General features: G+C 40.6%; 1 protein-coding gene across 11 annotated transcripts in view; it reads right to left on the bottom strand.

The window, feature by feature from the left end:
• Window positions 1-22,203, bottom strand: part of PPP3CB (protein phosphatase 3 catalytic subunit beta) — a 37,471-nt gene that overhangs the window by 2,276 nt on the left and 12,992 nt on the right. For 3 of the 11 annotated variants that reach the window (XM_035137689.2, XM_060275072.1, XM_060275073.1), the window contains 9 exons: window positions 21,816-21,955; window positions 21,659-21,736; window positions 21,465-21,559; window positions 14,752-14,877; window positions 13,802-13,879; window positions 9,196-9,280; window positions 8,059-8,156; window positions 3,404-3,433; window positions 135-2,331 (listed from right to left, as the gene is read on the bottom strand). In XM_035137689.2, the coding sequence (XP_034993580.1) occupies window positions 2,153-2,331; window positions 3,404-3,433; window positions 8,059-8,156; window positions 9,196-9,280; window positions 13,802-13,879; window positions 14,752-14,877; window positions 21,465-21,559; window positions 21,659-21,736; window positions 21,816-21,955 (909 nt within the window). In that variant the 3' untranslated portion in view covers window positions 135-2,152. Of the gene's footprint in view, window positions 1-134; window positions 2,332-3,403; window positions 3,434-8,013; window positions 8,157-9,195; window positions 9,459-12,641; window positions 12,669-13,801; window positions 13,880-14,751; window positions 14,878-21,464; window positions 21,560-21,658; window positions 21,737-21,815; window positions 21,956-22,203 lie in introns of those variants that run through there. The other 8 variants (XM_035137691.2, XR_004693879.2, XR_004693880.2 and 5 more) reach the window with 8 other exon arrangements.

Here is a 22,203-nt window from a genome sequence, read left to right as displayed (position 1 = left end):
TAAAGGGATTTTCCCTTATGCTGAATAGGCTTCCTCGCGAGAAAAGGGAAAACTTGGCAGCTATGGAAATGGGACATTCTTCGCTGCTTTTGTATTGTACCTGCGGGCTTACCTTTATTTATTTAATTTATATACTTTCCCACTAAGGTCCTCGTGGTGGCATACATGGTTCTCCCTCTCCCCATTTAAACCTCACAACCAGCTTGTGACGTAGGTCATGGGAGGTCACCTGTGATAGGGATGGAGACGGCTGGGAATGCTGGGCATGAATATGGCTGTTATGTTCCAATTTTTATTTTTTTTAAAAAAATCAATAAAAATAAACTTTGGTATTTAACAACACCCCACCCCAAATTACACACATCATTAATAAACAGAGCTGGTAACTCTACGTTGTCCATACATGCAAAACCATCACCGACTTTCAAATGAAAAAGTTCCCTTTGCCATTTTAGTTAGCTGTGCTTGAGATCTAATCACCATATAATAGTCTAATTAAGTACAGCACTGCTCTACACCCAAGTAACTATATGAGGAAGGATTGTAGGAATGAGCACACCAGCTCTGCCCCTGTCACCTTCCTCAAGTTGGAGCAAACTTCTGAAATAGGGAGGCTTCCTTAACTCGGGGACATCAAAGATCCTAAAATGTGCTGGGAACCTCCCCATTCCAGGTATTTGAACCCAGGTGGTCAACTAGAATGGTTGGTTGGTTTTGTTGCGTTCCTCATTACTCAAACAAAAACAGAAGCAAACCAATCCGAGCTGAGGCCCATGCACAAACTTTATTGTGCGCTTCTTATTATAAAATACTGGTACTTCAATGGTTTAAAACATGCATCAAATAGCCAACTTAGGGCCACAAACAAATTCCACTTTGTGGCAAACAAACTGCAGATGAAATCCACTGCCGTTAAGATTCCAACAGCTTCCCACAGAAGAAGAAAGTTAAGTAACAAAATGTCGGGAGAATTTGACTACAGTTCATCATTCATTAGATCAACACATGGTTTGATTTTATTTCAACCGAACAGTCCAGCTATCAAAAACATAACATGCATCTTGATTTTATATCTTCACTAACATCTTAATGTCCAGAGTAATTATGCATTGTATGGCCAAAAGTTCAAAACAAAAACAAAAACAACCAAACAGAATGAAAGGACCACACTTGCAGCCACTCAGCCCAACAATTATTAACTATTTAAGCAACTTTAATACAATAAACTAAAAATACCCATAACAGCTGTGCTGCATAACCTGTAGGATGTTTTCTCCTGTACATCCTAGGTCTATATATTAAATATTTGCAAAATTAAAACATGCATACAGAAAATACAAAGCCAAGCTTTACAGATCTGATATGAATCAAATTTACTTTAAATGTAATGTACAAAGTTCAGTTAGAAGTACCTTAATTTTAACCTTTTTAAAACTGTTAATAGTTCTTTTAACATTCAAGTGTAGGGAAAGTCTCAAAAAGTTGGGCAAAAAAGTTTCTAAATTAAAATATTATGGTTCAAGTAATAAACATTTTTATATAGAAATTTTCTGGTAAGTTTTAACTAAAAATAATATGTTGAATATTATACAGAATTAGCAATAGGAGTATACCCAAGACCAGAAATTTACATAATTGCTAAGATTTTTGGCATTTCTTCCTCACTTATTTAAAACACAGACTTGTCTGCAGCCTCAGATTTATATTTTAAGACCACTGTAAAACTATCATTTAAAGACAGTTCATAAGACCATTAAATAAATACGGATGCATTAGAATGTCCAATTTAAAAACAAAAGAAAACCACCTCACAAACCCACCACCTAGCTCTACAATCCCATTCTGTAAACATAAAAAGTGTTGACAATGATAAAAAAAGTAACATGCTAAGTCTATAGTGATAACAGCAGAAGCTTGTCCCTGGATCTCTCTCCACAAATGAGTTCCAAATATGCACTGTTAATATTCGTGTTGTCACTTTTAGAAGAGTGGCTGTCATCTCCAAAGCACCATGGCTTCTCTTCTGTAAGATCAAGTTGTGCTTTCGCTCCGGGTAAAGCATGCGGACTGTATCTCCCTGGGATGTTTTGACTACTGTCTTATCAAGAAGCAGTCCTCAGCGAATTATTAGGCAAGTAAGCAGATGCGATGGTCACTGTGCATTGTTGTTGCCAGCCCCCTTGTTTACGTTGGCATTTGTTGCATTCACAGAATTAATGCCACCCTGAAGAAGAGCATCTTTCCTTGGCGGCATTCGCTCATTGATCCTATCCAGTCCTTTTGCCTCTTCAAAACTGCAGATTTTATGTTGTGGAGAGAATCCTCGTATTGCTTAACAAAATGCAAATTAGACAGGTCAGTAATGGGAAAAAGCTCTGCGTATTCTTAATAACATCTAAGGAAATAATATCAAAATGTAAAAAAGGGGGGGACACCTACAAAACCAGTAAGTTAGATTAAATGTGATTTTATGTATTTACACTTGTCTTGTAAAAAGTGAGCAGAGTTGTACAGCCTCTCTGACTTTTCTTCTTCACTATATCATACCAATTTCTGCTTAAGCCCACTAGGCATTCCAAGCGTCCCTTATGAGAACACAAAAACCAAAGTTGGCAGCAATGCAAGATATGACTGTGAATACCTAGGCTAAACATGTGAGAATAACCACAACAGCCTTGGAAGCCACCTTAAAATAAGGATGGTACCTAGACTTCAACAGATCACCTCATACATCAGACAGGAGCCCATTTTATTTTGAACACTGATAATGAGACATTTTTTCAGTTTTGAAGAACAATGACATGTGCACACACTGCTATAACAACACCTTTATAAAACTAAATCTTGCACTACCAGATGGGTTATGAGAAAGAAATGAAAAGACACAGACTTCAATCCAGAAAACCATATGGGAAGATATCTGAGCACATTGGAAGAGAGGAGGAGGGCTGCATTATTGTATGGCACTAGAAACTACTTCTGAAACTCCGGGCTATGATGTATTGTTGAGACGTGACATTCAAAATATTGGGGGGGGGGGAGGAAGCTAGCAAATATGAAAAGCTCAATTTGAGTGTTCAAGCCATGCATATACTTAAAAGTGGCCTGCTGGATTGGAGACATTTAAAATCCATTATCACCAGAGGAAGTATGTCAACTAAAAGAGGGGACATAAACATAGCATGCTATTATGCTAACAAAAAACAACACATCCCTATTCCACAGTCAGAAAAAGCAAATCACCCAAAAAGCAAAAGGCAACAGTCATCATCAAGACAAGACAAAATGCTACAGATAACAACAAATGAATCAGTGTATTGATTCATCTCTGGTTGTGCAAGTTGAAAGAGCAGAACAGACTTTTAAATTCCCTCCCAGACCCCAATCCCTACTGAGACCATACCTTTTTCAGCCTCAATTGCCTCTACTGTGGCTGTACAGAAGTGAGTAGATGCATGCAAAATGAATGAGAAAGATGAAGTGTAATATCACATAGCAGAAAAAATATGATTAATATTATACTAGCTGAAGGTTGATTTAAGAAGTCCTTTTTGAAAATAAAAATTTCCGTGCTTTTTTGGCTTTGATACTATCATTTATTTATTTATTTTTAAAGAAACCACATTAGTTCCCAACAACATGGAAAGGGCTGAAAGGGACAGTTTGTAATGTTTCTGGAGGACTTTCTTCATTAGTCCGCAATAACAACATGCAATAAAATATCAAGTATTTTACTCCAGAGCCAAACACAAGAATTTAAGAAAGGAATATTTCTTATCATCATCATAATGAGTAACTGCTGCTTTACATACGATGATATTTTTTAAAAAATGTAACCAGTTCCCATGCAAACTAAGAAGACGAAAGTCTGCATGTTTGTAGGTGAGCTGCAGTTAATAATGGGAATCCCCAGATTTTAAAAATGGATGTGATCCCCCTACTGTTTAAAGTAGCTATGAAAAACTAAAGCTTTGGATATTCTTCTGCACGTTTTCTAATATGCTTATTAACAGACTAACACTATTTCACATGAGAAGGAATGTAAAGACCCTTCACTGATAGCCAAGGTAAGACAAATTGATGATCACATCATCAAGAATTAACTATTTTTCTTTGTAATTTCCTTTGGAGAGATGAAATATTCAAACATCTCTGTGTACTCTCCATGACAACTGAAAAAGCAGTGACCCATGCCATTATCCCAGTAAGATCTTAGAGGACAAATACCTGTTTTCTATAAAGCAATGATCTCTTATTACCATCAAAAAAAGTTCCTCTTCTGCGCTTACCATCAGTAGGATTAAGAAATAGGTGGGAACAAAATTTACAAATGAATATAGAGGAGTGAAAATGGGAGAAATTATGGGCAACAAGGTCTTTCAGATCAATATTGTGTTTACAGAATTACCTACAAACTCACCCACAATGAAACCATTGATAAAGATGATGAAGCCAACCTTTAATTCTCAAGCTTTAGATTGTCAGTTTGTCATTTAAGTGCAGAACCGTATTCTTTGAAATACGATGAAACATTTGTTTTGGCATATATTTTTAGAGGTTACAGTGATAAAAGTTTTGCTTCAAAATGCATTTTATGTGCATTAAAAAACAACAACCCAAACACTGTTTTATTTTTTAATCAGGGCTTTTTTGGGGTAGTGATGGTAGTGGAAACCTCCCAAGATACCGCGGGAACAGAAGAGGGCTAATAAAAACATTGTAGAAACTAATTTCACCTCTTTAAGGAATAACCAAACTCAAGTCCCAAGTGACTCTAATAAAACTTTCCTCTAATACAAAAGCCCACTTCAAATTTCTTAAGGAACACCCTTGAGTTTCAAAAGCAGCTTGCCACGCTCCTTGATCTGGGGATGGGACTGAAAAAGCCCTCCTTGACATACAGAGTCTGAGTTTGGACGCAACAATAGATTACGGTTTATTATTGTAGGAATAAACCTAGGAAGGCAGTGGGCTTCTTTGTTCCTCTCTGCTCCTATAGGATTGGCTGTGAAGAAACACCAAAAGCTTCTGCTTCTGTTTTTGACTAGCTGCAGTTTCATGTTACATTTGAAACTGGATAAACTGCAGTTGGTGTTAACTGTGGTTTACTGAAAGAAGCCAATTTCAAACTGTGGTTTATGAACAGTTCAGGTTAAATGTTATCCCTAAACTGTGGTTAATTGACAACTGAAGCTGAAGATTCCAATCTCCTCCCTGTGGCTGTGCTAAACGTGGCAGAGAAGAGCACAAGGTTGACTAGGCTCCTTCTTGTAATGGTAAAACAGTTTATCATTCTGTGTGAACATAGCAAGAGGGCCACAGCATTAGTTTGTAGGCAAAGCCTGGTTTGTTTACTGGGCACCATTCAAACTTAAGAGACAATATCATATATTTTTTCTGAATTCCATTGCACCACAACCCAGGCCACTGAAAACCAGTGACATAAATGTCACTGTCTTTTAAAAATAATTCTGTCTAGTCAAGGAAGACAGGGAAACATTTGCCTTTTTCTTAAAGTAATTTTTCCTCCTAGGGCAAGCAATACAGTAGCAACAACAGTGCACTTATCAGGGTTCACCTTCAACCATCTTACTACTTACTAAGAGACCAGTCCATCTACAAGTGTGTAAGATGGTTAAATCCTAGACAACAACAGTGCAAAGGGGGGTGATTGTGGGGATGCAAGAACACATACATACCAGCACAATCAGAGATACCATTTTAAGCATGTAATTCCAACCAAACATGATGAAATTACCTAACTTGCATCAGGTCTGGCACAAACTAGTGAGCTGAATTAGCTTCTCTGAAATGCTAATCCCATTTCTGGCAGGGGTTTCCCCCCCCCCCCTCTAGCAAAAGAGATACCAAAACTCAAATATCTTGATGTAGTATTTCATTTGTACCTCATAGTTCTGAAAGATTACCTGAATTAAAGAATGGAAATGTCAGGCTATTAAGGGCTGGATGCCCACTCCCAACAGCTTCACCCATAAGATGCAGCTGCTCTTACAAAAAAATAAAATAAAATATAGGATAAAAGCAATGGTGCTCAATCAAATCTTTCATCACAAGAAGCCATTTGATTTATATTGCTACTACATTAATTTTAATGTAGACAACACTATGCCATTACTCCTTTGGAAAACAAAATGACTCCTGAATGCCAGTTTTCTATTTGTCCAATTTACTATAACGTTTCATTGTTGTAAGTGATGAAAGATTTGTGTTACAACTTTCCATTAAACATTAGAAACATCTAACTTGCAACAGGAATCATCTGGTTTATCCTATCAACAACAGTAGAAATTGTGTGAGCACCTTACAAATCTACTGTATTCACAACATTTCTGTTAAACTGTTGCCATTTGAGGCTCCTAAAGGAGTAAAGATAAATGTTAAAATTCTAAGTTGTGGTCATGCTGAAATTAAAAATTTTGATTGATGTTATATGTCAGGTCTACTTGTCTTGTTTTAAAACAAACATGAGACAACATTATCAAGTCCGATCAAATGCATATGTTCCAATTCTCTACAGCTTACATACTGCTGAGAAAACGACAATATGCAAGCTGGGTAGTGAATATACACACTGAAAGTAACATTTAGAGGGGGAAATCTGATGATACAAGGAACATACACACCATTTGCTATTACAGACATTCACAGATCACATACATATATAAGGACATATGAAAAGTGAACTTGCAGACATAATATGCTCCAAGAGGATAATGATAGTAAATAAAACAGTTTACATAATTTAAAAAGGTGTTAACTCAAAGAAAAATTACTTTAGACTGACACAGTACCAGAAAAGTTTCACAAATTTACATTAAAATGTTGAATTTTGATTACATTAGGTGGCAAAAAAAATTTTTTGACAGACAAGAGAAAACATGTGCTGTAAAACTGAACTCAGATATTACAGAAATATCAACACAGAAAACTAAAATGTTTTCTGTTAATAAAGCTCAGGAATGTTATGACGCCCACTTTCTTTCTTGACATCCATTACAAAAAAAAGAACTATATAGTCAGAAGAAATTAAAAAAAAGGAATCTCACAATATTCTTCTGGCAACAACTAATCCATCAGCTTTTATAAAGTATTAAATGAGCCAGATTACAAGTGTATTTTCTTTTTATTTTCATGCAAAAAATATAAGCACATTTAAACTCCCTTGGAGTCTGACTTATTTACAAGGTTTTCATTTAGCCCCTTTGGATTTTATAACAGCTATTGGCTATTTTTCAGTTACATTAGCCATTGGAATGCATCGTGTGCAGCACTAAATGAAGCCAACCTCAAAAATAAGGTGCTACAAAGTTGCTTGTACATCAAGAGACAGACAAGTGTTTGAGATAGTGATTTAATTTTTTTTACACACTTATACAGACATACAGTGATACCTAGAGAAAGACAGACAGATCTAAAAAAAGCAGCTACATCTACAGAGGAAGGAAATAGCAACTTACAAGGACAATTCAGGGAGGTCAAGTAGTATTACACAGAACATGTGACAAACAACAGGAAGGAACAAACTTTGGCATCAATCACCAGGGTACAAAACAAAGCACATTTTCCATCCGTGGAATGCAAAATTGAGCTTGGAAACTTGTAGCTATCAATACTAAAAGGCAACTGGCATTTACTAAACAGATTTACGTCTGTAATAAAACTGTAGGAATAAAGGATAAGGCCATATTCGATATCTGATGGAATAACGATGGCTCTTTAATTTTCTGACCTACCCTGCCAATCTTTTTCCAGCTCATAAATAATCTTGCTATCTGAAATGCTCTATCAAGGAACGCTCAAAGACAGACAAAGATTAGCAAAGCGTGACTAATACTGTTTGCTTTTTGTTTAATACCCTGGTTAAATACTGATTTTACATTGCCTGATTAATACATAAAGTTATGCTTTATCATCAGCCGCTAAGACAAGAACTGAAAAGCATAAGGAATTCCCTGCATGCACTGTGTGTGGTGTTAGCGAAAGAGTGAGATGTGCCCCATTCCATCTGAGGCACAGCAAGTTGCATAACATCATTACCACTTTGCAAGGTCTGGCGTCCTCCAGCCAATACTCCACTAGGTAACATTCCAGTGGGAGTCAAACCCTTGAGTGTCAGTACACTTTCACTCTCTTCCCTGAATTTAGGAGACAAAAAAGGGGAGAGGGGGAAAACTGTTTTACCCAAAGAGGTCTTCATACCCAATATGCTTCAGACTTGCATGCAGGTTCTTGCTCCTCTTATCCCCCAAATCCACTATCTCCTATCTAACATTGAAAACCAGGAAATGTAATACCTCAAGTGAAAATAGCAGGGAGGGTGTGATTTAGAATAGTGAGAGGAAAGTGAAGGCTGGGGAACACAATCTCAGGAAAGGTCTGCCAGCCCTGCTCCCTGGTGTTTAGGAAGGAAAGGAAGGAATTTCCTCCTCCCATTATACGTACAGTCGTACCTTGGATCCTGAACACCTTGTTACTCGGACGTTTTGGCTCCTGAATGCCGCAAACCCGGAAGTGAGTGTTCCGGTTTGCAAATGTTCATTGGAACCCAAATGTCCGGCGGGGCTTCCGCGGCTTCCAATTGGCTGCAGGACCTTCCTGCAGCCAATCAGAAGCCGCACTTTGGTTTCTGAACGTTTTGGAAGTCGAATGGACTTCCGGAACGGATTCCGTTTGACTTCCAAGGTATGACTGTACATCTTTGGCATCTTCTTGCCTTTCAAAAATATATGTCAGGAGCTACTCTGAGCTTGGATATGGCAGGATTATTATTTTTAAGCGAAACAAAATACCAGATCCCTTTGTTCTCGTCTCTTACTCCTGCTGCCTTTAAATTCTGCTTCTTGACATCATTTCCCTTTCCTCCTTTGCACCTGTCCTTCAGAGCCCATTTCTTTGGCACAGTTTTTCCTGCCATTATTTTTTACCCTTTGAACCTGCCATCACCTTTGCTCTGCTCTCATTATTCAACCCTATGAGAAAGGGTTAGGCTAGCTCCACATTCTGAAAAACAAGCATTGGTGCTAAATAAATGTTTAGTAGAAGTACAGTATTAGCAATAGATAACTCATCTATTTAAAAAGTTACAGTCACACTTAATTGCAAGAGCAGGTAGGGAGCTGCTAATACGTAGTATTTCCATATAAACAGATCAGGCAAGTTGAGAATAGTAATTACCTGAGAACAGAGAAGACTCTTGCCATCTTGCCAATTGCGCGGATTTTGTTTCTGATTATTTCTTTTCGTGCTGCAGCTGTACCTACTTCCAATGGAAGAAGAAAGTCTCAAGCTAATGGAGCACACAACAAAAATTGCATACAATGTGACCATCAATAAAACTGTGATAACATATGGTTCTCCTTCAGCCTGGAACTTAAGGTGATTGAATAAAGATGCCTCATCACAGACAAATCTCTTCAGTCCACAGATCACCAAACATCCTGAAAAGATTAAACAGTTCTAAACACTAAGTGACAAATATCAAGACTATTAATTGCTGCCAATTGTTTACTGATCACATTTCATTCTTAGGCTTTTGACTGCTAGAAAATTCAAGGAGTAAACAAGAGTATGGAACGTAGACCATAGCTGGCATTCTGAATGTGCTCCAAATCAACAATGTTCTAGAACACTGAACAGCATGTCTATTCATCCATCTATCTCCCTCACTCACTATATTTTATTCATGTAAATAAGTTCACGACTTTCTGTTGTGGGAAGTGATTCATTTATTCAATTAAGCTAGCTAACATCCCCTCTCATAGCATGTATACTTCATTCCAACATAAGTGCTGTTTCACTTGTAAGGTTCTTCCAGGCATATACCGTATTTTTTCCGTGTATTGGACGCCCCCATGTATAGGACGACCCCTATTTCTGGGGACTCCAAATTTAGAAAATCGGGGGAGATTGCTTTTTTAAGGGAAAATGGTTGACAAACACTGCCAGCCGAATGCGTCCAACAAGCTGCCTATCAGCTGTTCTCTCGCAGCAGAATCACATACACACTTTGCTTTCTTTGGTGGGGGAGAGTTGTTGAGCTGCTCTGCTTTGCTGGAGGCTAGGGAACAGGCAGGATACAATCACGTGGAGCTGGGCAACACTGCTCGTGAGGAGCAGGCCGCCGCTCCTTGCCACACATGCAGTAAACGGACCCCCCGCTCCCCCCAGGAAGCTGATAGCAGAAACCACCTATCAGCTTCCTGATCGCCACCAGCACCTGCCAATCACGTGCCTGCTTGCTGTGACAAGGGCAGCTGTCTATTGGCTGCCGCAGCAGCAATCAGGAGGGCTAATGGCAGCAATTGGGAAGCTGCAACACAAATGGTTGTGTGCTGCATTCCAGTGGGTGAGCGATTTTTGGCATCCCCCCCCCCAAACAATCAAGCGGTCAATTCTGAAAATTGAAAGCCCGCTGGAACGAAGTGCAAGCCCGAGATTATATGCAGCAATTGGCCGCTTGATTGTGTGTGTGTGTGGGGGGGGGGAATGTTGAAAATTGCTCACCTGCTGAAAAGAAGCACAAGCCTGAGATTGTAAGCGATGCGAGCGGTTGTGTGCTGCATTCTGGCGGGTGAGAGATTTTCGGCACACCCCCCCCAATCAAGCGGCCAATTGCCGCTTACAATCTCAGGCTCGTGCCAAAAAACTTTTCACCCATCACCCCCCAGCACTACCCGTGTACAAGATGATTCTAAATTTTGAACCTCAGTTTTGGGTCAAAAAAGCTTGTCTTATACACGGAAAAATACACGGAAAAATTTGTTGGGAAAATTAGATTAGACTCTCATACACACACGAACATGATTTTCCTACAGGGATGTGGTCTACAGCGACTGTAGGACAGGGGTGGGGGACCTTTCAGCTCAAGGGCCACATTCCCTTCTGGGCAGCCTGCCAGGGGGTGGGCAGGGTCAGAGGCAAACAACGACAAAAATCCCGCCAACAACACAAGAAAGCAGAAAGGTGGGTGGGGATGGAGACTAGAATGGAAGTTGTCTCCTCAACCAATGAACTGTAAGGCTGTACTTAATACAGTGTGCAACCGGGAGACATATAAGGGACAAAAGGCAGTTTCCAATATAGCTTTCAGAAGGAAGACTAGATAATTACTGGGACATTTCTTCTTTATTTAAGATGCACACTTAGTAGGCAATCTAACATGCCACTACCAGCATACTGATTGCATAATTTACATTTTTATCGTAATTGTGTTTAATATCTGTCCCCAAAGCCTGGTCAATAAAGGTTATGGTTGGGTTATATTTGGTGCACCCAAGGATTTGGGCAAGCAACATGGAATGTTTAATTTTTACTTTTAAACAGTAGAGCCATCCCCACTATGCGATATCACAGCTTTAAAAAGCCCCCCCAAAGGTTTTCCATGCAACTGGGAGGCTGGGAGAGGACCATTAAAGAAACACAAGTCGAAAGCTCCCTCACGTGTGTAGAGCAAGTTGTACAGTTCTTTGGATCTGCGGCAATAACTGCAGCAATATTTAGAAACAGGCTCTTTCAAAGCTATTAAAATATACCGTATTTTCTGGCGTGTAAGACAACCCCCAACTTTTCCAGTTAAAATATAGAGTTTGGGATATACTCGCCGTATAAGACTACCCCTCTTCCTACGATTGTCCGTGGGCTGAACATGCCTGCGCTGCCCATATCCAAAATGTCCACAGCGCCAGAAATTGCTTCTGTGGCTGCGTATAAGACGACCCCCGACTTTTGAGATTTCCTGGGTTAAAAAGTAGTCTTATATGCAGGAAAATACAGTACTTCTGCTCATTATGAAAGTTCTGGGAGGAATTCCACATAGCGCCAAGCAGATTGCTCTATCAGTGCAAACACTTATGCTTATGCTCCCATGTGCCTTTCTGGAGGTTCTCCTGACCTCCACCATGCAAATGGGGGTGTTTTTGTTTTTTTAACAGGGGGCTTGTGGGGAGGTGATGGTGCAGGAAAAGCCTTGTTGTGCTAGCAAAAGTCTTTGTGCGAATTTCTGCTTGTAGGCCTGGTTAGTTCTTCCCTTTGTGGAAGAAGCTACCCTAGCAATATAAATTATTCTAACTTACTATTATATACAGTGGTACCTCGACTTACGAAGACGATCTGTTCCATGGCCGTCTTTGTAAGTTGAGGTTTTCGGAAGTCGAAGCGTTCGGTTGTCGAGGTATGACTGTACATCAACTTGAAACTAGCACAATAGTTTCTCATACAAATATTTCTCATACAAATATTTCAAATATTACAAATATTTCTCATACAAATATTAGCTAGAAGAGAACAAAATTACTGCACAAACAGCAACTGAAACATTACAGAGATCACATTTCATGCACCATTTGTAATGTAGAATGCTTACACTAAAATCATAAACAAGGCAGACAACTGAAAACTTTCCTACACATGCAGGATCAGAAAAAGAGATATTAAAAGTAGGGAAAATATGAAAGCTACTACAAAAGGGGAATGGAAAAGAGGAGAAACCCTTCATGCACAGAAAGACTGGCAATAAAACAAATACTACACATTTATATAAGGAAAATATATAAATGTGTTCTCTACTTTGATAACTTTGGTAAGTCATATTTCAAAACAATATTACTCCGTCTTGTCTGTACCTTTTTTATTGCCATATATGATTCGTTCTTCAGATGGAGAGTCCAGAAAAAAAGAAAGTGAACGATGGAGAAAAAGGTGAGTGAGGAAAACTAAAAGGAAGAGCTTTTACATTGGCAGTGATAATAAAGAATGGAAGTTGAAAAGAAAAATGAGGAGGAAAAATGGAAAACTGCTACTCTCATAGAATACTGCATACTGCTGAGTGCCTTTTTTAAATATATTGGTAGCATTTGTAACGTCTGTTCAGTATTCAGTGAGTTTGTTGACATGATGATATAAAGTGTAGGAAGTACATAAATTTCAAGTAACACAAATATACAAACAAACACTGTTAAATATATAGTATAAAAAGCACCCCAAAGTAAAAGTTGTAGCTACTGAACCGTATATCGGCCAAATTCACTTAAGAGTTCTATAAACAAAACAGGCTTCACAGGTTTCCTTGCAATGAGTAATAATAACTTACATGTATCAGGAAGCAGAAATTTCCCTTGCTATCAATCCCTTATCTTTCTCCCCACAGTGTTTGGGGCTGAACTTGTGCAGCAAGGAGTCTTTTCTACGTGCACAGGCTCCACTTATGATTTAGCCCCCAAGTCAGGGTTCCAGACTGCGCTGGGGAGCCTCCTCAAGTTCCCTACTGAAGAGGTTTAGCCCTCAATATGTTGGGGATGTGTAGGAAGTGTTGGGGCCAAATAGTTCATCCCTATGATACTTAAGAACTATCTATTTTATGTATTATTGGTTTTCTTTTTCTTTTTTGCTGGTCTATGACCGTAGTAAAGATATTATTATTATAGTTCATCCCTACTCTGCTCCTTGCATGATGCCAATTGTGTGTGTGTGTGTTTGTTTGTTTGTTTGATTGTGTGTGTGTGCGCGTGCGTCGCAGGGGACAGGGGGAGACAATGAAGAAGCAGGTCTTGTGTCTTTTTATTGTATGCAATGGAATATTTTACATTAAGAATTTTAATATAGAAAATATAAGCACACCAAGTTTTCAATTCTTAATATACCAGAATCATTTGAAGACTCCCCTTTAAAAATCTAATAGCATTCCTCAAAAGTGAAACCCTTATAAGTTCACAAATTATGCACAGAATAAAATATTTCAGGAATTCACACTACAGAACCGTAAGTCATAAAAGTAGCCCCTTACCGTCAAATTGATCTTCACCCTCAGTCATCAGTTCATCATCAGAACAAATACTCAGAACGTTCACCAGCATTTCTGTCACTAAATTTAAAAAAATTCCAACATATCATAATACTTATTATAAGCTGAATAGTTTAAAATGATACAATACTACTAAAATGCAAAATACATTGGAGGGAGAGAGAACAAAATTATATGAAAAGCTAAATAGGTCAACTTCAAGTCCTTCACTGTAAGTCAATTTAATAAAAAAAACAGCAGTGCTGGATCAGAAATAAAGTAAGAACAATCACTGCCATTAGAGAGCTCACAAACAGGGCATGAAGGCATCAGCCCTTGCTCCTAGCAGGGGTTGCGTTCCAGGTGATTGTGTGAAATCACATGCAATTTAAAGCACCCTGTTCTGCCTCATTCCACCCTACTCCACCCCATCCTGCCATGCCATTCTAATGACACTTTTTATTACATTTCCGAGTTACTTCTGGGTTTGGTGCTGTGCGTGATTGCATGCATATCAGTTGCGCCTAAAACGGGGAGTGCTTGTACAGTATATTGATGGCTGCTGACTCTTACCAGTCAGTTATAAATTTTGGGAAATGTCTGTTTTACATACATACATAAAAATCTGCAGCCCAACAATTTAAAGCACAACTATAGTACCCTGTGTAACGTACTATGCTGAACCCACCTAACAGTCAAACAGCAGGGCTCAACAAGCATCACATTTAGCTACCTGCCTGGAACAGGCATTGTAATTTAGCTACCTGCCTGAAACAAAACCCAAAATGATTATCAAACAATGGGCAAAAATACAGTTTGTAGGTGGTGTCTGAATTGGTGGCTATCAATTGAAAGCATGCGTTTAAATCTACTTGCATAAATGTAACACTAGGTAAGCGGAAAATGTTTGAGCAACAACCTGTTTTTATGCCTTGTTTCATGATATGATGTACCTTTTTCTCCAACAAATGGCAAAGACCATGTGAAGACATCCATAAAATTTGGCAACCAATAAGGATGTGGGGAACAGTTGAACTGCCGAATATTCATAACATTATTTTCATATTTCAATACAGCAGCTGTAAAAAAGTTTCAGTGATTAGCTGAAATTATATATCAAGCAATCAATAATAACTGCAAACCTTTCTGCTAGCACATTACCGTGTTTCTCATATTATAAGTCATGTCTTATATTAATTTTTTTCCTGAAAAAAACACAGCATGGCTTATTTTCAAGGGATGTCTTAATTAAAAAATAAGTACCGGTACCGGTATCTGTACAGACCACAGACCTGCTCCCACCGGGTCTTCGCGCGCGGCAGGCAGAGGCTGCAGCCGGGTCCTGGGGCTGCGTGCATGGCAGGCAGAGGCTGCAGCTGGGTCCTGGGGCTGCGCGCGCGGAAGGCAGAAGCTGCAGCCGGGTCCTGGGGCTGCGCGCGCGGCAGGCAGAGGCTGCAGCCGGGTCCTGGGGCTGCGCGCGCGGCAGGCAGAGGCTGCAGCCGGGTCCTGGGGCTGCGCGCGCGGCAGGCAGAGGCTGCAGCCGGGTCCTGGGGCTGCGCGCGCGGCAGGCAGAGGCTGCAGCCGGGTCCTGGGGCTGCGCGCGCGGCAGGCAGAGGCTGCAGCCGGGTCCTGGGGCTGCGCGCGCGGCAGGCAGAGGCTGCAGCCGGGTCCTGGGGCTGCGCGCGCGGCAGGCAGAGGCTGCAGCCGGGTCCTGGGGCTGCGCGCGCGGCAGGCAGAGGCTGCAGCCGGGTCCTGGGGCTGCGCGCGCGGCAGGCAGAGGCTGCAGCCGGGTCCTGGGGCTGCGCGCGCGGCAGGCAGAGGCTGCAGCCGGGTCCTGGGGCTGCGCGCGCTGCGCTTTGAGGCTGCAGCCGGGTCCTGGGGCTGCGCGCGCTGCGCTTTGAGGCTGCAGCCGGGTCCTGGGGCTGCGCGCGCTGCGCGCTGAGGCTGCAGCCGGGTCCCGGGTGTCCGCGCGCAAAGGCTACAGCCGGGTTCTGGGGCTGCACGCGCTGAGGCTGCAGCCAGGTCTCGGGGGTTAACGCGGCAGCAGCAACCCTTCTTTGCCACAGACCTTCTTCCACCACCCGGTACGGCTTATTTTCGAGGTATGCCTTATATTTTTCCACCTCAGGAAAATCCTGCAATGCCTTATTTTGTAGGGATGCCTTAAAATATGAGAAACACGGTAATTCCAACACCTTATCAACCTGAGGGTTGTTTGACATTTTTTAAACAGCCAACAGTTGTGTGAATTGTAGATTCTATGAGGCTATTCATATCTGAGTTTAAGCAGGCACAAGCCCCTTAGTTTGTGAGCCTGGCTAGCAGGCAAACAGAAACCATGAATCGGTTTGTTTGAACAAAATAATAAACCATTGTCACAAACAAGGACTAGGAGCTACTAATTTCAGAGCACAAGAGGAGAGAAGCACCAGGCTCATGCCTTTTCTATTCTTGTAACACTATACAGTTAGCATTTGGCATTATGCTTAAACAGCCCCTGTAACTATTCCGCCACAACCATAGTGGGCACACAGTGGAACTTGCAGGATGTAATCCAATATGGCCTCTAACAAGCAGCAGCAACACAAGCTAGTGTCATCTTGGACATAGCAGGAATTTCCAAAGATAGATGAGTGCTCTCCCTGAAAGTTGCAGATCCTGGAAGGAAAGCCAGTTAAAGCTTTAGATGAGTCAAATTCTCATTCTGCACAAGATGATCAGACTTGAGGTTTTACCACCACTGTATCAGGGTATACTGAGAGACCTTTGTGCTTCTTTCTCATCCAGAACAACTGTGGCCTTGCCAACTGGTCTTAGCTAAAGTAAAGGTACAAAAGATAAGGAAGCTGAGTAATGGCATCTACAATAGCTCAGATTCACTAACATAGATGGTCTCTTCCTGAGTAATGAAACATTCCTTCTGACCTGAAGTAGTAGGTACGTTGGAATGACTAGCTGCAATTATCCCTTAGGACTTTCACAAAATACTGCTGCTGCTGCTTCTACTAGGTACTAACATATCGTGTCTACATGACATGTGTCTATTTATCTGACTCAAATATAATTCAGGAATGCAAATTGTACTATCTTGGTCACATTCAGATGAGATTAATGAAATGCACCCTATGGGACACGGTCTCTTAAATGTGTTTGGAGACTTTAGGTGGTGCAAAATATGGTGGTTTTTCAGAGCATATTAATTCTGATAGTTAATTTTGTCCTGGCTGAAAGAATTCAAGTGCTGATTGTTACATATAACAAGCTATTAGAAGGATTGCCTTCTTCCACATAAGCCTGTCTACCTACTGTGATTCTCATCTGAGGACTCGCTCTGCATCTCTTTATCATCAGAGGTTTCCGTTTCAGCACCTAGGTTGTGGGAATTGTTACTTTGGGAGGCCAATCTCTAAACACTTTCCAACATTCTGTAGATATATCTTGTTTTGCTGAGGTTTTGATTCCCACCCCCCACACTCCTGCTGCACATATATTTTAGTACAGTATTAAGTTCGGTCTTTTATTATTATTTAAGAAATTTACATACTGCCCTATACCCACAGGTCTCAGGGCGGTTCACAGAATAAAACAGAATACATAATCAAAATATAAACAAGAACAAGTCTTTCACTAGATGTGTGGAGATTTGTACCAGAGAAAGAGCACTTTAAAACCAAGCCACCTCCCTAGAGGAAGAGTATTAATGCAGAAGTCTGAAGTGATGGCACAGGAGGGAACATTCCCCTCCATCCAACAGGGAAGGGATCACACCACTAGTGAACAGATGTATAAGCAGGTGCCAAGTACCCTGATATCTGTGAACTTCTGCTCCCCTTAGGAAGACAGAAAATAGAAAGCTCTTGTTCCCCACTCCCAGTATATAACCTGGTTGTCTTGGGTGCTAGTAGATGTGGGGATGTCTCTCCTGTAAACTCCTGACACTGCTTGGAAAGTGTTTCCCAGACAGCCACGCACATACATGATGCTGTGCGACATTGCTCTAAGAAGAATTAAACCTGCTGCCTATTCTCTCTCTTAATACTGAGGCTCCATCCTTGTCTTTCCATTGTCTCAGCCAAACTCTCATGTGAGCATTCTCTAAAGCCAGGCTTTAGAGTGCCCCAGGCTTTTCTTCAGTGCCTCAGACACTTGCTCTCCATTTCAATCTATATGAAATGCAGCATCTTCATCAGTTTTGAATCCTTTTGAGAATTATTTCAAAAATATACAGCACTGTTTTCATATTAGCTATTTCCTTGCTTTTGAAACCCTCATATTATTCCTATTTCTTCCCACTAATGCTTACTTGGATTCATTCCAGGGGAACCTTCTTTTCACCCCATCATTTTGGGGGGGGGTATTTATTGCCTTATTTTCCACTTTCCTCCTTTTAAAAAGTTTTTCAGTGGAGTATTTACACTCTTTTAGAGCTGGTTCAACATCTCACCATCATCTCAGGAATACACAGGGTAAGTGCTGGGCCAGAAGTTTATCCCCACTCATAGAGGCACTGGCTCACACAATTGCTGCCTCCAGTGCAAGCTTGATCTCACTTCAAACAGTGTTAGTCCCACTTTCCGAAGGCACTAGAGAGTGAATACAGAGTTGCTTACCTGTAACCTGTTCTTATAAGTCAGTTTTCTGTGAAGTCACACATATACAGTAGTGACATTTTAGAAAGGTGTTGGAGATTAGGAACACTGGCCCCTCATCCCACATATTATAGAATTCTATGCATTGGGTGAGGTTCGTGAAGCCGGTTGTTTCCAGAGGGCTAGTCACACTCTGCTTTCCTATTTGGGATCTCTATTCTACATTATAGGATGGGGTAAAAGCAAGTGTCTGCTTGTAAGTGAAGCACAATGAGTCTACTTTTAACTGAGGGCTGTCTTTCAGTGCGCTGCTGGTGGTGCAAAGGAGATGGTTAGAGATTTACCTGAAGTATTTTTTGTAGGAGTTATTTCTTCCTGTGCTGTCTTGTTTTCAATGTGGATGCGCTTCAGGTGATTTAGACTTGAAATGCATATCCTGTGTAACTACCTGCATCTTGATAACACATGTACACTCTGTAGTACTGCAATGGGGGCTTGTATCTGTGATACACAATTTCCATTAAAGAGACTTGTTGTAAGCTACTATTAAGCAGCTTGCGCCCTCACCTGAAATCTGGAGAACACAACACAATTTGTGGTAACCCCCACCATAAGCTGCAATATAGGGATAATAGTGAATTATATTACAAGTTATTGTCAACCTGCTGCCCTCCATCACTGTCTGTCTGTCTGTCTCTGTGTGTCCTACGCTGTAACAGAGGAAAACAACTCTGGTTTTGTCCGACCTGCAATGTGAGCATACTGTCCTCATTCTCCCCACCCGTTCTCATCTGTTGGAACTGAGTTGGAGAGTGTAGGTAACAGATCTGTGCCACACTCATTATCAGTTACATGAGGGCTATGAGTTTGATTGCCACCCCCTGAGTCCTGACTAGAAGGAAGAAGTAACCTTAATAACCACTGAAGGATTAAATATTGCAATCAGTTTTGAAATGCTCAGGAGCTGAGGATTTATAATTTTGTTTATTTATTGAATTTATATACTGCCCTATACCGGAGGTCTCAGGGTGGTTCACAGTACAAAATCAGAATATAAAACCCCAAAATATACAATCAAAATCAAAACAACCCAATAACCCCCCACTTCAGAATCTAAACGCTGAAGACAATGCATTGGTAGTTCAATATCTAGTTCTAATTCTTAGAAGGGGAAGATTTGGAACCAGAAGGCTTTACTGGTATTAAGGGTTGCTGTCCGTGGGACACTCTGGATCAGCAGGTGACAAGGAGCCAGATATAGGCGACTCAGGTCAGATATTGAAGAAACAGCAGGAAAGGGGGCCAGAACACAATGAAGTGTGGGAGGCAGAAGCCTACAGAGAAGTTCCGCCTAGGAATACAGGAGGACTGGTATGATGAAGTATGTCTTGAAGGGCTTCTTTCACATAGTGACTTGGGAGGTAAGGTAAAGTTAAAGGGACTCCTGACCATTAGGTCCAGTCGTGACAGACTTTGGGGTTGCGACGCTCATCTCGCATTATTGGCAAAGGGAGCCGGTGTACAGCTTCCAGGTCATGTGGCCAGCATGACGAAGCCGCTTCTGGTGAACCAGAGCAGCACACAGAAACACCGTTTACCTTCCTGCCGGAGCGGTACCTGTTTATCTACTTGCACTTTGACGTGCTTTCAAACTAGGTTGGCAGGAGCTGGGACCGAGCAACGGGAGCTCACCCCGTCGCAGGGATTCGAACCGCCGACCTTCTGATCAGCAAGCCCTAGACTCTGTGGTTTAACCCACAGTGGCACTGAGCATTTAATTTGTAAATTCTTTCACTGGGTTTCTGAAAGTACTTGTAGATTTCCATGACCAGGCTCTCACTCAACCATGTAAGGCAGGAACCATGAATGCCTGATTTTGGAATGTAGATGCTGCACTTATGGCATTTGAAAAACAAAGCTCTCTCTCCATGGTGCAAAATCTTGATTAAAGAGAAACAACTGAATATTGGAGAGATATCTAACAAACTTATGGCAAACATTTAAGCAGCTCTATAGAGAGAGGACCCTTTCTGCTGTGGCCATGTGTGTGTGAGAAATTACCCTGAGTGGATATGTAATGAAACATAAGTGCATCTGCACTTCAGTTCTTCTAATCTTCCAGAAGTTTCCAGATGGTTCTGCATATGGGAATGTGCCTCTGCAGACCGTGCGGGGCACTGCATAAAACAGGAATAGGCAAACTTGGCCCTCCTGGTCCTTTTAGTTAGGGATGATGGGAGTTGTAGTTCCAAAACATCTGGAGGGCCAAGTTTGCCTATGCCTGGCATAGAATCTATGAAGCAGAACCAGACCATAGCATTTTAAAGAACTTCCTGGATTCTTTTCTACAAGTTACTGTGAACATTTGTGTTCAATTGTGTACATATTGTACAATTCATTCATTCCCTCAGCTACTCAAACGTTCTACTTGTGAAACCATAACCAGCATATCATAGGGGGGGGGGGTGAGTGGACATGGACATTTTCTGCTGTTGCCCTCCTTTTTTGTGGAATACCCTTCACTCTGCTATAGACTAAGAAGCAGCAACCACCAGTTGCTTCAGGTGTCTTGTAAGGACGTATCTTTTTATCTAGGCTTTCCTGACCTGTAAGACTGGACCATGATTAATGTGCATGAATCCCCTGAATTTCTGTATCACTTGCTTTTATGCTTTTATATTGTGTTACAGCAGTACCTTCGTTTACGAACTTAATCCGTTCCATAAGTCCGTTCGTAAACCAAGGCGTGCTTTCCCACAGCAGTGGGGGACTCAATTTACAAATGGAACACACTCAACAGGAAGCGAAACATATTCTTATTCGAAGGCAAAGTTTACAAACCAAAACACCTACTTCTGGGTTTGCAGTGTTCTTAATCCAAGTTGTTCATAAACTAAGCTGTTCTTAAACCAAGCTAGCACTGTATTTCTTTTATCTTGTATTTGTTTAAATGTCTAATGTTTTTTGTAAATAGCATACACAAGAGATTTTAAAAAAATAATAAGCAGTTTAGAAATGTTTTAAACAAAGACAGATTGTTCCAGACATATTTACCTTTCTTAGCAATATGCTCTTACCTTTATTATTGTAGACATCCAAGTAATTAGGTGCAGAAAAAATTGTTATTAATGATGGGAACCCTGTCGTTTGACTTTTCCTGTACATTCTATAACTGTAAAATAAGACCAGTTGACTTTGTGTCACAAAGGAAGTGGTGAATCTGAATATTTGAGTACTGAATATTTTTATCATGGGAGGGCAAGATACTTACCCTGCATCTTGTGCTTCATGAGCTCTGATAATAGACAACAAATTATTACTCTGCAAAAATTCGCAAACTGCAGGATAGCTGTAAAATGAAACAACTATGAGTATAAAGTAATGCTTTCATGCAATCATTTATCAATTTGATCACTTTTATTTTTTACCTATAAAAATAGGAACATCCTCTGACTGTATTGTGACTGAAATGCTCCTGTGATTTTTCATTTCCAAAGTCTTCAGAGGGATCTGACCACAACAAGTCACACATTGGTCCAAATGCTGGGGGCTCTTTGAATCTATCTAGCTGTTTAAATGAAAAACACCACAGTGATCTTCATTTTCAGTATGTCCATTTTATTTTATTATTTTCACTCTCTTGTTAAGCTGTATAGATCACAAACATCCAATCATACCAAAGAAATAAAAGGATATTCATTACTTTATGTTTTTTTCATCTATCACTTACCTTCTCAGACTGAAAAACTCCATAAATCAGGGAATTAGGCTGCAATCCTATGTACACTTACCAGGAACTAAGTCGCAGTGGGGACT

Source organism: Zootoca vivipara, chromosome 5 (genome assembly GCF_963506605.1).
Source record: "Zootoca vivipara chromosome 5, rZooViv1.1, whole genome shotgun sequence".
NCBI classification, from domain to species: Eukaryota; Metazoa; Chordata; class Lepidosauria; order Squamata; family Lacertidae; genus Zootoca; species Zootoca vivipara.
Note: the sequence above shows the minus strand (reverse complement) of the source record. Positions and strands in the feature narration are given on the sequence as shown.